At 41.3% G+C, this 16,151-nt stretch overlaps 1 protein-coding gene across 8 annotated transcripts in view; it reads right to left on the bottom strand.

Annotated features, from left to right (window-relative positions):
* Positions 1 to 16,151, bottom strand: part of LOC140200153 (spermatogenesis-associated protein 13-like) — a 256,449-nt gene that overhangs the window by 53,417 nt on the left and 186,881 nt on the right. Inside the window, exon 1 of one of the 8 annotated variants that reach the window (XM_072263033.1) lies at positions 9,171 to 9,253. The exons of the other annotated variants lie outside the window; for them this stretch is intronic. Within the exon in view, the coding sequence (XP_072119134.1) occupies positions 9,171 to 9,225 (55 nt within the window). The 5' untranslated portion in view covers positions 9,226 to 9,253. Of the gene's footprint in view, positions 1 to 9,170; positions 9,254 to 16,151 lie in introns of those variants that run through there. 8 annotated transcript variants of the gene reach the window in all.

The following is a 16,151-nucleotide window of genomic DNA, read 5'->3' as shown; positions in this document are numbered from 1 at the left end:
GAGTACAAGGTTTGTATACTCCTGTCAGAATACAAGTAAATGATAACAGATTGACGGAACCTTGGCTTTTTGAGAGATATTGAGGCCCTGGTTAAGAAAAAGGAGGGACATAGCAGGTATATGCAGCTAGGAGCAAATGAGGTAATTGAGGAGTATAAGAAATGCAAGAGAATACTTAAAAAAATCAGGAGGGCAAAAAGGTTGCCCTAGCAGACAAGGTGAAGGAGAATCCTAAGGGATTCTACAGATGTTAAGAGCAAAAGGATTGTAAGGGACAAAATTGGTCCTCTGGAAGATCAGGATGGTAATTGATGCATGGAGCCAAAAGAGATGGGGGAGATCTTAAATGGATTTTTTGCAACTATATTTAATCGGGAAATGGACACTGTCTATAAATGTGAGGAAATGCAGCAGAGAGATCATGTTCCTATACTGATTACAGAGGTGTTTGCTGTCTTGAAGCAAATTAGGGTGGATAAAATCCCAAAGCTTGACAAATTGTTCCCTCGGACCCCTTGGGAATCTAGTGCAGAAATTGCAAAGGCTCTAGCAGAGGTATTTAAAACATCCTTAGCCACGAGTGAGGTACCAGCAGATTGGAGGATAGCAAACGATGTTCTGTTGTTTAAGAAAGGCTTTAAGAATAAGCCAATAAATTATAGATTAGACCACTGAGCATGACATCAGTAGTAGGTAAGTTATTGTTAGATATTCTAATGGACTGGTATACAAGTATTTGGATAGACAGGAACTGATTAGTGACTGTCAACATAGCTTCATGCATGGAAGGTCATGTCTAACCAATTTATAGAGTTTTTCTAAGGAAGTTACCAGGAAAGTTGATGAAGGAAAGACAGTGGATGTTATCTACATGGACTTTAGCAAAACCTTTGACAAGGTTCCTTGTGGGAGGTTTGTCAAGAAAGTTCAATCACTTGGCATTCAAAATTAGGTAGTAAATTGGATTGACCTCGCTGCTTTGTGGGAGAAGCCAGAGAGTGGAAGTAGACGGTTACCTTTCTGACTGGAGGCCTTTGACTAATGGAGTGCCAGAGGGATTGATGCTGGGTCCATTGTTGTTTACCATCTATATCAATGATCTGGATGATCATGTGGTTAACTGGATCATCATGTGGTTAACTGGATCAGCAAATATGTGGATGACAACAGGATTGAGGGCGCAGTGGACATCAAGGAAGACTATCAAAGTTTGCAGTTGTACCTGGACCAGTTGGAAAAATAGGCTGAAAAATGGCAGATGGAATTTAATGCCGACAAGTGAGGTGTTGCACTGGAGGTCCAACCAGTATACTGTAGATCTTACATGGTGAGTGATTGGGCACTGAGGAGTGTAGTAGACAGAGGGACCTGAGAATACAGATCCATAACTCCTTGAAAGTGCTGTTACAGATAGATAGGGCCATTAAGACATTAACAGACTGGCCTTCAAACATCAAGTATTGAGCACACGAGTCGGGATGTTGTGCTGAAATTGCATAAGATGTTCAAGAGGACTAATTTGGAATATCGTGCGTAGTTTTGGTCACAAACCCACAGGAAAGAAGTTTTGAGAAGAGGGAATTTCCCTCTGGTCCACTGCTTGTAGAAAAGGGCACAGCAGGTCGATGCAAGCAATAGAGCTTTGATCAGCAGCCAATCTGGACACTGGAAGTTTGGAGTGCAGCGGCTATCGTCTGAGTGGACAGACAGTGCAGATCTTGAGGCTTCAGTGAAGGGAGACTTCAGTCAGAAAGCAAGAGAAAAAAAAGCTCAATTAAGTTCCTTTTCTCCTTTCCTTCTTTATATCTGCTCAGATAGGACTGCAGAGATGCCAGGCAGGTTAGTGGCTAACAAGAGAAGTCAAAGCCAACGTAAAGGCCAAAGACAGGACATATCTATGGCAGGATGCTGTTTATTGACTATAGCCCAGCATTAAACACATTCATTCCAATAGTCCTGATTGAAAAGTTACAGAACCTAGGGCTCTGTACCTCCCTCAGCAACTGGATCCTCAACTTCCTAACTGGAAGACCACAATCTGTGCAGATTGGAAACAACATCTCCACCTCACTGACAATTAACACCGGCGCTCCACAGGGATGAGTACTTAGCCCACTGCTCTACTCTCTCTGCACCCATTACTGTGTGGCTAGGCACAGCTCAAAGGCCATCAATAAATTTGCTGATAATACAACCATTTTTGGCAGAATTTCAGATGGTGATGAAAGGGCATACAGGAGTAGGATATACCAAATAGTTGAGTGGTGTTGCAGAAACACCTTGCACTCAACATCAGTAAGACCAAAGAGCTGATAGTGGACTTCAGGAAGGGTAAGACGAGGGAACACAAACCAATCCTCATAGAAGGATCAGAAGTGAAGAGAGTGAGCAACTTCAAGTTCCTGCGTGTAAACATCTCTGAGGATCTAATCTGGTCCCAACGTATTGATGAAACTATAAAGACAGCGGCTATATTTCATTAGGAGTTTGAGGAGATGTGGTTTGTCAATTGAAACACTTGAAAGCTTCTACAAATATACCATGGAGAGCATTCTGACTGGTTGCATCACCATCTGGTATGAGGGAGGCTACTGCCGAAGTTTGAAAACAGTTGAAGAAACTTGTGAAATTAGTCAGCTGTATTATGCAAACCAGCCTCCATAATATCCAAGAAATCTTCAAGGAGCAGTGCCTTAGCAAGGCGGCATCCATTGTTAAGGATCCCCACCACCCAGGACATGCCCACTTCACACTGTTATCTTTGAGAAGGAGGTACAGAAGCCTGAAGGCACACACTCAACGATTCAAGATCAGCTCCTTCCCCTCTGCCACCTGATTTCTAAATGGACATTGCACCCATGAAAACTACCTCACAACTATTTTATTTCTGTTATTTTGCACAACTTATTTTAACTAGCCATGGTGAAATGGTGAAGCAGACTCAAAGGGCCAAATGGCCTAATTCTGCTCTGAAATCTTATGGTCTACATAAGCTTGAAAGAGTGCAGAGCAAATTTACAAGGATACATCCGGAACTTGAGGACCTAAGTTAAGGGAAAGGTTATATAGGTTAGGAATTTTCTTTCCTGGAGTGCAGAAGATTGAGTGTTGATATAATAGAGGTATACAAAATTATGAGGGGTATAGATGGAGTTTATGTAAGAATGTTTTTTTTCCACTGAGGTTGGGTGAGACTAAAAGTAGAGATTATGGGTTAAGGGTGAAAGGTGAAATCTTTAAGGTGAACATGAAGAGGAACTTCTTCACTTAGAGGGTGGATGAAGTGTGGGACAAGCCGGCAGTGGGAGTGATGGATGTGGGGTGTATTTCACGTCTTAAGGCAAATTTGGATAGGGTCACAGTTGGGTGGAGTAGGTGGATAAACGAGAGTGCGGCTCGATGGGAGTACGCGGATAAATGGGAGTGCAGTTCGATGGGACCAGGCGGATAAATGGGAGTGCAGTTCGATGGGACTAGGCAGATAAATGGGAGTGCAGTTCGATGGAACGAGGCGGATAAACGGGAGTGCAGTTCAATGGGACTAGGCGGATAAATGGGAGTGCAGTTTGATGGGAGAAGGTGGATAAATGGGAGTGCAGTTCGATGGGACTAGGCAGATAAATGGGAGTGCAGTTCGATGGGACTAGGCGGATAAATGGGAGTGCAGTTTGATGGGAGAAGGTGGATAAATGGGAGTGCAGTTTGATGGGAGAAGGTGGATAAATGGGAGTGCAGTTCGATGGGAGAAGGTGGATAAATGGGAGTGCAGTTCGATGGGACTAGGCGGATAAATGGGAGTGCAGTTCGATGGAACAAGGCGGATAAATGGGAGTGCAGTTCGATGGGAGAAGGTGGATAAATGGGAGTGCAGTTCGATGGGACTAGGCGGATAAATGGGAGTGCAGTTCGATGGGAGAAGGTGGATAAATGAGAGTGCCTTCAATGGGAGTAGGATGGACCTGGTGGTCCCAAGGGCCTCTATCTGTCCTTTAGTATTCTATGAATCTATTTCTCCTTATGTTCTCTTCTTGCACCGTAGTTTTATACATTCTGTCATTATTAAAGAAAACAACAACAATTTTAGTGACTTTTGTTTGTATTTTGCTTGTTTTCTCGGGAACACGTAAATTTGTGATATTATTAAAATTATTCCAAAAACCCTCCCCCCACATTAATAAAAGTAACAACCCAGAAAACATTATTGTGCTGATTGTTCCACATTGTTTTCATAGGAAAGTAAACAAGTACTGCTGACCAAGCTGAAGTTCTATTACAACGTAAAACTTGTAATTTATGTTCCTGAGGTCAGTAATAGAATGTACTCTCTGAGAACAGAACATGCAGTTGCCTAGTTAAAAAAACATTGTATTATCTAATATCTGTCCAAATGAAAACTACTGTTCACCCACAAATTCTACAGTGAATTTTAAGTCAGTTTAGTTGTGTTCAATATTCATCCTCAGAAGTTATAGGTCCCTGAAGCTTCATAAATTAGAATTGGCTCTGATGATCACTAGAGGAATTCAAAACTCATGCCTGGTATGTCAATAAACACAAAAGTAATATGGTGGAGGAAAATTTAAACAGTTAAGTCAATTGATCTAACTTCTTATTTTCAAGGGATTTCAATTTGAAATCTATATACATTATCTGTCAGTTTGGAGAAATGCAAGATTCAATGAACAGAGGATTCTGAATCGATAGTGTGCCATCAATGACACAACACTGCACATTATAAATGGAAGGATTAAAAATTTGACCCTAACTGAAGAGAAGGATTAGATCCTTAACCAATAAGATAAAAAACTGCTAAGTGTAAAATGATGGAAAAGTGAAATAAAGAGCAAGAACTAGAGTTAAAGGAGTACAAAAAGAGGTATAGATAGAACTAACAGTGGAGGCAAGTGAAAAATGTAACGTTGAATTTAAGAATATCTAGTAAGTTATTAAATGCATGATCACTATTCAGCAGCTTAATAATACTTTTTGAGACTAAGATAGTTAATAAGCATGTCACAAAACGGACACACGGACACACACACACACATCTTCTAATTAATTACAATTACAATTAATTGCAATTCCAGCAAGTTTTTAAAAAGTAATGGGAAAGTTAAATCATGATATCTGTTTGAGTTGGTACAGCCAAACTTTCAGAAAATCTGGAGATTTACAACGTATGGCACATCTCTACAGCCCTAAAATTGCTAGGACATTTGTTCATTAATAAAGGCAAAGCTCAGTTAACATGCCATGATTTTTCTCAGCAGTTCAGGTCAGTGTCTTGTGTGTGGGAGTAGCAATCAGTTACTATCAAATATGGTGCTGCTTCACACAAAAATAATTTGCCATGGTTTAAATTAATTGGTGAGAACCAAAACAAAATGTGAATATTAATGAAACTGCATAGTTCTGACAAATAGGATCACAAACAATATAATGCAACTTCAAGGACTGAAGATAGAAAAGTTAAATATCTTACAAAAATATACTAAGCTGTAAATAATTTATACATTATGGAGGAAAATTAACAAGGAAAACTGTAGATGCTATAAATGTGAAACAAAAAAAGAAAATGCAGGAAACTCAGATCAATCTGAAACATTAACTGTTTCTCTTTCCATACATAATGCTCAATGTGCTAAGTATTTCTAATATTTTTAGTTTCGTTAATACTTATGTAATGTAATAATCTATATTTGCTACATTGAAACATGCGCAGTGTGATAAAATATCTTCAATATTCAAATTCAACTTTACAGCTTTGCTTTTAGTTCTACAAAAAAGCAAACAAAAAGGTCAATTCATCTATTTCACCAACAGCACAAAGACACAGAAGAAAAAATTTAGGAAGGTTATGGCTGATCAAGCACTTTGGAAAATAAATGTCGAGACAGACAAGCATACTGTAAACAGGGAATGTTGCTAGGATACCAAAGCTCCTTGCTTATGAGAGCGGTTCAAGCAAGGAGACTAGGAAAAGTTGTTGTTATCTTCACAGTATATTTCTGTAGTTTAAAAAAACCTCTTGATCGAAAACCCTAAGTGCATTGTTACTAATTTTAAATGTTGCAACTCTAACTTTCATGGTCTTCAAACTACACAGTACTACAGCAATGTCCATAAGCTTAAGATGTGTCAAAATGGTTGTTGTGATGCTTCTAGTCTGTGAGTGTAGTGGGTAGTGTTTGTTGCTCTCACATTTAGCTTCCACCACTGGCTAGCAGTCTTGCAGAAAGCAGAGCTGAATGTGTAAGCCTTCCCCTCTCCAACAGCAAGCCTCATGTGGTGCCTCTTCGGTGCTGATACTTGGAAAATTAACTCCTTTTGGACTCAGGCTGAACTACAGAGGACAGGGAAGAGGTCTGGTCCCTGCACACGTAGCACGCAGGCCCACCGGTGTGTGGACATGCCCTGGTGCTCATGGACCAGATCCCCAGCTATAGGTAAATAGCCCTAACGCCTTGTGGGCAGCCTCAAGAGAGATGAAGACTATGGGAGTAAACCCAGACAGCAAATGTGGAGTGGAGCCCCAAAGGCGGCCCAACGTCATTGAACGTCCTTCCGGCAAGCTAGTGCTAGCTAGTTTATATTGCTTCATAAACTTTCCTTTGGACTACACCGGTGAGGCCAAAAAGGGGATCTTGATGATTGGGCATCTCAGGATCTCCATACCTTCTGCCCAGGCTTGTGATGTTGATGATCATCACCCATTGTCCTTCGGGACAGACAGATGCCAACAACAACATATGCTTAAAATATCCACCTGAATTTTTCCTCTACTATTTACATAACACGTTGATTAATACCACTGAAGTAATGGAAATATTAATGCTCAACACCCTGGAATTACAATGCACAAATTAAAGGTCTATACCCGACGCAGGCTGGGAGACTGTCTCGCTGAACACCTACGCTCTGTCCGCCAGAGGAAGCGGGATCTCCCAGTGGCCACACATTTTAATTCCACATCCCATTCCCATTCTGACATGTCTATCCACGGCCTCCTCTACTGTCAAGATGAAGCCACACTCAGATTGGAGGAACAACACCTTATATTCCGTCTGGGTAGCCTCCAACCTGATGGCATGTACATTGACTTCTCTAACTTCTGTTAATGCCCCTCCTCCCCTTCTTACCCCATCCCTTATTTATTTATTTATCCCCCCCCCCTTTTTCCTTTCTCTCTTTTTTCTCCCTCTGTCCTTCTCACTATAACTCCTTGCCTGCTCTCCATCTTCCTCTGGTGCTCCCCTCCCCCTTTCTTTCTCCCTAAGCCTCCCGTCCCATGATCCTCTCCCTTCTCCAGCTTTGTATCCCTTTTGCCAATCTACTTTCCAGCTCTTGGCTCCATCCCTCCCCCTCCTGTCTTCTCCTATCATTTCAGATCTCCCCCTTCCCCTCCCACTTTCAAATCTCTTACTATCTCTTCTTTCAGTTAGTCCTGACGAAGGGTGCCGGCCCGAAACGTCGACTGTACCTCTTCCTATAGATGCTGCCTGGCCTTCTGCGTTCCACCAGCATTTTGTGTGCGTTGCTTGAACTTACAGCATCTGCAGATTTCCTTGTGTTCACGTCTATATCTCTATATTGGTTAAGGGTTTTCAATCAATTGATTTTATTAATGTGAAGGCACAGTAGCGGCTATAGTCTGTTAGGAGTTTGAGGAGATTTAGTATATCACCAAATGATTTCTATAGATATATGGTGGAGAAAATTCTGACTGATTGCATCACAGCCTGGTACAAATGTTCCATTGCACAAGATCACAAGAGGCTGCACTGGGTTGTCGACTCAGCTAGCTGCATTACTGGCATGACCCCTTCCACCATCGAGGAAATCTTCTGCAGCCAATGCCTCAAGAAAGTGGCATCCAGTATTAAGAACCCTCACCATCATGCCTTCTTTTTGTTATTACCATCAGGGAATACCCACACTCAATAAATTAGGAGCAAGTTCTTCCCCTCTGCCAGCAGATTTCTGTACACTCCATGAACATTAGCTCATTGTTCCTTTCTTTGCACTATCTATTTATTTCTGTGATTGTTAGATTTTTGTCTTTGCACTTTACTGCTGTTGTAAAATAAATTTTAGTAATAAAAAATCTGATTCTTATGAAATGATGCATTCTCCTTCTTATATAATAATTACCAATGGACCCTTAACATGGCCTTATAAAGAATTAATATTTGCATATGGGGTTTGTTTAGTATTGTTAATAGCACAAACTCAAAATATTGTGCACATTACAAAAAGCATAGTTTCAGACATCACCATGACAAATACCCAACATAGCAACATAGAAAATAGGTGCAGGAGTAGGCCATTCGGCCCTTTGAGCCTGCACCGCCATTCAGTATGAACGTGGCTGATCATCCAACTCAGAACCCTGTACCTGCCTTCTCTCCATACCCCTGATCCCTTTAGCCACAAGGGCCATATCTAACTCCCTCTTAAATATAGCCAAAGAACTGGCCTCAACTGTTTCCTGTGGCAGAGAATTCCACAGATTCACCATTTTAGTGCAACTTTAATGACGCCACATCCTTAAAGTTAAAGTTCTGCTTCTAAAATAAGCATTTGATTTAATGATTTATTCATATAGTTTCCAACCTTCTTATAGTCTGCAATGGGATATATGGATTTAGGCTGCAAACTTCCTCTACTATGCAAGACTTAGATTTATTAAAATGGCACATCGTCCCAAAGTACCTCTACGTTATTTTACACCATTCACTCTATGCATGAAAATTGTGTTTTCATTGATATAATGTTCTATCTGGTGAAATACAATGGACTTTAAAATTGAACCACATCTAAATGGCTGTCAGTACTCCTGTTGAAACAATGACAGGTATAAGCTTACCCAATTAGTAAATGGAGCAGAACCATGAACAAACTATTGAATTATAATCAACATTCACATCAATTTAAATACAGACTTTCCCTGTACACTAGACTATTAGCACTCCAGTTTACAAGATTAAAATGACTAATGCATTTTCTAGAAATTTATATCCTCACATCAATCTGAATAAATTCAGAATATATTTCAGTTCTTAAATTTTATGCAACATTATATCATAATCACAAGCTATTTCTCCAAATGAATTTTATCTGTAATTTTCACAGCTATGTGCAAATCATCAATACATTTCTTCCGTACATACCAAGCTGCAGACTCTCTAGGCTCCAAAATCTGGTCATTTCCCCCTTTGCTACCATTCTTGCAAATGAATTCTGCGTTTAACAGCAAAGCAGCTGACTTAGATGAAAGACATTTCTGCTGTTTCCCACACAGCAAATCTTGTGCATTTGAAACTCTGCAGTGACTCATTCATTGGGTCAATTGGCTGCCGAGTTCATTGGGCCAGACAGCACTCCAACACCAGCGGCTTAATGTACACTATACTTCCAAATACTCTGTATTTTTTTCTCTGAAATCATGGGGTGACTTTAGGGAGGTTGTGTTAGAGCAAAAGAACAAGCAATGACAAAGACATCCTGTAAAATTGTTCATCCTTAATAATATTTCAGGAAATGTGCAAATATTATTTTTAAATTTATGACACTAGATTTTCAAAAGTCACTAAACACTTGAATAATAAGATTTGTAAAGCAAACTGGTAAAATATATAACATTCAGAATTTAGGTGGGTAAGTGATCCATAATGGATGTCTCTTACAGAATTTATATTGATTTATTAAGCCATAAAGTTCCAACTCAGCAAAGCAAATTTCTCTCAATGACATGCTCAGAAACCCCCTCTTCCTCAAAGCAATCTTTGCAATGCACCACAATAGACCCCTCACAGTGATCTGGCCGCTACAAATTGAATTGGACCTGAATATAAATGAGTAGCTAAGTTCTGCACTGCATTATTAATAAAGCTTCACCAGCGTACCTTTCACATGATTCTTTCAAAAGTGCTGATATATGCATATACCTTGCAATCACCTAAAATTTCTCCTAAAATAAGTCAACAGTTAAAAAATGCGGACTCATCAAATTGTAGAAATTACAGTTTAAAGAGAATAGGAACTACTTAAAAATGCACCACAAAAATAAGAGCATTATTATCCCATTTCATTTTGCTATTTTTTTTTAGGATTACATACCTATAATTTAATATTTTCCCTAGTGTGTGGAACACAACAGTGACCATTTCCAGGCCAATTGGTAATCTCAAAAGACTCTTCTAGTTAAACTTTACCAATGCACATCTAAAAGTATTTCCAAATCAGAAATGCATTACATGATGACATTCCCTTTGCACAAATCCATGGAAGCACTGCAGAGAAAAAGATGCACCTTGTTCCTGAAACAATGAAAATCCAAGAAAAACGCCTCACTCCTTTAAACCTCATCACTTATTTCCTCCCACCCCTACTCCAAGCTTCCACACTGCCACCACTAATCTCATCCACTTGATTGGTCCTGGCTCCAAGGCCCTTGGCACATCTGGACAAATCCCAGAACCATCACTCCTCACTCTCACACCCCCTCTTCATCCCTGACGCTACATTTTCAGTCACATGCTCTGAGATGAATGATAATGTGTAATAGTGTTCAGTCACACACCTGTGTCCTTGGACATCATCAATAACCCTCACCAGATATGGCACCAAATAATTTCAGAAATAAGCATCCAAAACTCATTGTATTTAGCCTGAAAAATTCCGCCCATCATTCTTCTATTTATGAAAAGTGACAGAAGGAATCCAAGCTCTCCCTTTACAGAGAAATCCTTTCTCACTTTAGTCTCAAACAGGTGTTGCCATTACCAGGATTCTTCCATCAATGGCGCAGTGGTGGCTAGCAGAGCTGCTACCTCATGTAGCCAGTGAACCATGTTCAGTCCAGACCGTCTGTGCTGTGTGTGTGGTTTGCATGTTCTCCCTGTAATCATGTGATTTTCCTCGAGGTGTACTGGCTTCCTCCAATATCCCAACAGCGTGCGGGTTGATATGTTAATGACGGCTGTAAATTGCATGAGGCCCTTTGGTGAGATGTAGAGTCAAGTTCAACTTTATTGGCATTCAACTGTACACATGCACAAATGAAACAACATTCCTCCAGATCAAGGTACTCAATTACTCACACACATAGCGCAAAGTAATATTACCACTAGCAAATTACAAAATAATAAGGCACATTGGTGACAAGATAAAAAGTAAACATTATAACGCAATTGGTGCTTAATGTGTAATGAGATCTGGGCAGTGGCAGAGAGTTTGGTAGACTTGTGGCCTTGGGGAAGAAGCTGTTTCACATCCCAACAGTTCTTGCCCAAATGCTATAGTACCTCCTGCCTGGTGGTAAGGGGTCAAAGAGATTGCTGAACAAATGGGAGGAATCATTAACAATGATAAGGGCCCAGTGTATGCAGTGCTCCTGATAAACATGATGGATGAAAGCGAGACCAAGATGATCCTCACAGCAGCCCTCCCAATCCTTTGTAAGGGCTTGCGGACAGATGCCTCACAATTCCCGTACCAGACAGTGATGTAGACGGTCAGGACACGCTTGGTGGTGTTCCTGTAAAAATTACATGGAGGAGGTGGGAGGGTGGGGTACTTATTTCCTCAGGAAGCAGGATGCTAGAATCTAGGCAGAAATGATGGAAAAGAGAGAATCAAATAGGCTTTATTGTCAGATTAGTGAAAATGGATGTTTGATTGCCAATGCAGATTCAGAGGGCTGAGAGCTTGCTTCTGCGCTTTATCTCATCCAACTGAGCCTTCATTGGCTTATTTATTTGCTTATCGAGATACAGGGTGGAGTAGACCCTTCCAGCCACGCAGCACAACAATCTACTGATTTAATTCAGGCCTAACCACAGGACAATTTACAATGACCAATTAACTTAACAACTGGTACCTTGTTTGACTGTGGAAGGAAATCAGAGCTCCCAGAGGAAACTCATGTGGTCATATGGAGAACATGCGAACTCCAAACAGGCAGCGGCAGGATTTGAACCCAGGTTCCCTGTACTGTAAAGTGTTGTGCTAACACTACGCTACTATGCTGCCCAGCTGTGTCCAATGAAATAATGACCTTTGTTAGGAGTCATGAGAACTACAGTACAGAAACAGGCCCTTCAGCCCATCTAGTACATGCCAAACTATTATTCTGCCTAGTCCCATCAACCTGCACCAGGACCAAGCCCTCCACACCCCACACATTCAAGTACTTTTCCAAATTTCTCTTAAATATTGAAATCGAACCCACATTCACCATTTCTCATGGCAACTAATTCCACACTCTCACCAACATCAGTGAAAATGTTCCATCTCACAGACCCCTGCTTAAACATTTCACCCATTACCCATGACTTTGAGTTCTAGTCTCACCTAGCCTATGAGGAAAAATGCTGCTTGCATTTACCCTATCCATACCTCTCATAATTTTGTATACCTTTATCAACGCTCTAGGCCAGGGAATGAAGTCCTAATCTATTCAATCTTTCCCTATAACTCAGGTCCTCAAGGCCCAGCAGCATCCTTATAAATTTTTTTCTCTACTCTTTTAATCCTACCGATACCTTTCCTGTAGACAGGTTACTAGAACTGCACCCAATACTCCAAATCAGGCTTCACCACATCTTATACAACTTCAAATTAACAACCCAACTCTTATACTCAGTACTTTGATTTATGAAGGCGATGTGGCAAAAGCTTTCTTTACAACCCTATCTAACTGTGATGCTACTTTCAAAGAACTATGGACCTGTTTTCCCAGATTCCTCTGTTCTACCACACTCCTTAACATCCTACCATTCGCAGTGTAAGCCCTACTCTGGTTTGTCTCTGCAGCACCCCCACCCCACCCCCAATGTGCAACACTTCACACTTGTCTGCATTAAATTCCATCTGCCATTTTTCAAACCATTTTTCCAGCTGGTCCAGATCACACTACAAGCTTTGATAGCCTTCCTCGCTGTCCATTATGCCCCCAAACTTGGTATCATCTGCAAATCTGCTGATCCAGTTTACCGCATTATCCTCCAAATAGGGAAACCGATTCTTAAAAAAGGGAACCAAAACTATTCACATTACACTAGATAATCCCAATAGTGCCTTCGACAGCCATAGAAAGACATCCCTACTTTTATAATACAGGCCAATAAGGACACAAGTATTATTTCAATTGGTTTCAATAGACAATAGATGCAGGAGTAGACCATTTGGCCCTTCGAGCCAGTACCGCCATTCACTGTGATCATGGCTGATCATCCACAATCAGTACCCTGTTCCTGCCTTCTCCCCATATCCCTTGACAACACTATCTTTAAGAGCTCTATCTAACTCTTTCTTGAAAGAATCCAGAGAATTGGCCTCCACTGCCTTCTGAGGCAGAGCACTCCACAGATTTACAACCCTCTGTGTAAAAAAGTTTTTCCTCAACTCCATTCTAAATGGTCTACCCCTTATTCTTAAACTGTGGCCTCTGGTTCTGAACTCCCCCAAAATCGGGAATATGTTTCCTGCCTCTAGCGTGTCCAATCCCTTAATAACCTTATATGTTTCAATCAGATCCCCTCTCATCCTTCTAAATTCCAGTGTATACAAGCCCAGTCGCTCCAATCTTTCAACATATGACATTCCCGCCATCCCTGGAATTAACCCAGTGAACCTAAGCTACACTCCCTCCATAGCAAGAATGTCCTTCCTCAAATTTGGAGACCAAAACTGATACAATAGGTACAATTAATGTCAGAGAAATGTATACAATATACATCCTGAAATTCTTTCTCTGCACAAATATCCACGGAAACAGGAGTGCCCCAAAGAATGAATGACAGTTAAATACTAGAACCCAAAAGCACCCCCACCAACTCCCCCTCCCACGCACAAGCAGCAGCAAGGCAATGACCCCGCCCAACCCCCACCAGCAAAAATGCATTGGCGCCCTCCACCGAACACTCAAGCGTACAGCAAAGCATCAATAAAGACACAGACTTGCAGTACCCCAAAGTCTACTCATTCATCCAGTAATTCAACACATCACAGGCTCTCGCTCTCTCTCTAATAAGGGAGAAAGAGACGTCTCTGGTTCTCAGCAAGAGGGGAAACATAACAAAACAACTTGCTGATTTATGGTGTTAAAAGCCTGTTGCATGGCTTTTTCCAAGCTCTGTGCCCAAAGAACTTGGGTCTCTGGGCACACAGCCAGCTCGCTGCTTTCGGTCTTGTGTATTCCTACGAGACACATCAGGCGGCAGCACTGGCCTCGAATCAGCCCATCTCCAGAGGGCGTTCGATAAGGTGCTGCACAAGAGACTTATAAATAAGATGCCGATACATGGAGTCGGAGGAAGTGTATTGGCATGGATAGTGTATTGGTTAACCGATAGAAGGCAGAGAGTTGGTATAAATGGGTGTTTCTCCGGTTGGCAGTCTGTGGTGTGTGGGGTGCCGCAGAGGTCTGTGCTGGGCCTGCAGCAGGTTACCATTTACATTGATGTTTTGGAGGAGGGGACTGAGTGTAGTGTAGCAAAATTTGCTGATGACACTAAACTGCGTGGAAAAGCAAATTGTACAGAGGATGTGGAGAGTCTGCAGAGGGATATAGATAGGTTAAATGAGTGGGCCAAGGTCTGGCAGATGGAATACAAAATTGGTAAATGCGAGATCATTCACGTTGGAAGGAATAATAGAAGAGCAGATTATCATTTAAGTGGTGAAAGATTGCAGCATACTGTTGTGCAGAGGGACTTGAGAGTGCTTGTTCTCTTCTTCTCCGTCTGGTTTTACGGTGGTTGGCACCCAGCTTAATGGTGCGTTACCACCACCTTCTGCTCTGGAGTGTGCAATAGACTTACATTCTAAATCCCTTCACCCAATCACACACACACACACACATACCCTAACCTACACTTTATCCTCCCGTCTTTGGCCATCCTAGTACCCTATTCCTGCTTATCCATCGTATCCTATAAAAAAAAAACCCTGTACCCATTAAGAAAGCTAAAAATACCCTGACCTGTGCTCTCTCACCCATGCCAAGCAACCCTTTTAATGTGAATTCCTGCACCCCCAATTCCCTTAGATTAATTCTTACCATCTCTCTCTGTATCCCATACTTCCTGCAACTCAGAACTACATACTCTACCGACTTCTCTTCCTGACATTCCTCACACAATCCTGTCTGGTGTTTCCCTATCATTTTCAATGTTTTGTTTAACGCACAGTGCCCCAGCCTTAACCTAGTCCACACAGTTTCCTCTCTTCTGTATCCACTACCTACCCTAGTACCTGCAACACTCTTTTGTATTTGATATAAATGCCTCCTTGTACCCTCCCTGTCCCATCTTTCTTGCCACATTTGGTTCACTTTTTCCCAGATTACACACTTAACCTCTGCTTTACTGATACTAATGTGCATTTCTATATTTTGTTTCTTTAACGCTCTCTTTGCCAACTCATCCACCCTCTCAGTCCTCTTCACCCCTACATGTGCTGGAACCCATAGAAATTTTACCTGACCTCCCTGATTTGCAATTCTTGTGACTGACTGAAGGACTTCATAAAGTACATCTTGCCGACTGAGTGAAAAGACCTTAAACTTGCTAGAACTAAGGATGAATCTGAGCATATCAACGCTTTGACTTGTCTAGCTTTCTCCACCCATCGCAACGCAACCAACACTGCCAGCATCTCCATTGTATACACCCCTAATTTATCAGATGTTCTTCTGCTGATTCCAATTTCTTTTGCTGGTATAGCCACCCCAAACCCTGTCACTCCTGTTTCAGGTTCCTTAGCACCATCCATATAAATCTGAGTATAATCTCTATACTTTTCCATCACATGACAGTTAAATGCACTTACCAAATCAGTTTTATATTTTCCTTTCCTTTTTACCTGTAACAAATGCCAGTCTATGTCAGGCCATACAAACTTCCATGGAGCTACAACCAGATAAACTAGTGAAGGACTTATCCTTAGATCAAACACTCGCAAAAAGTTGGCTTGCAGGTGATAGGTAAGTAGGGGGAGAAGCAGAGGACAATGATTAACTTATAATCAGTCACCTTGTAAGCGCCTTAGCTTACTGCTTTGGATGAGTTTGGACAAGTCAGAAAGAAGCTTCACTCTGCAACGGGTGACGTACTAGTCTTTATTGTCTGAAGATAGGCAAGGGCTCA

Source organism: Mobula birostris, chromosome 7 (assembly GCF_030028105.1).
Source record: "Mobula birostris isolate sMobBir1 chromosome 7, sMobBir1.hap1, whole genome shotgun sequence".
NCBI classification, from domain to species: Eukaryota; Metazoa; Chordata; class Chondrichthyes; order Myliobatiformes; family Myliobatidae; genus Mobula; species Mobula birostris.
The sequence above is the reverse complement of the archived record's forward strand: the minus strand, read 5'-3'. Positions and strand labels throughout refer to the sequence as shown.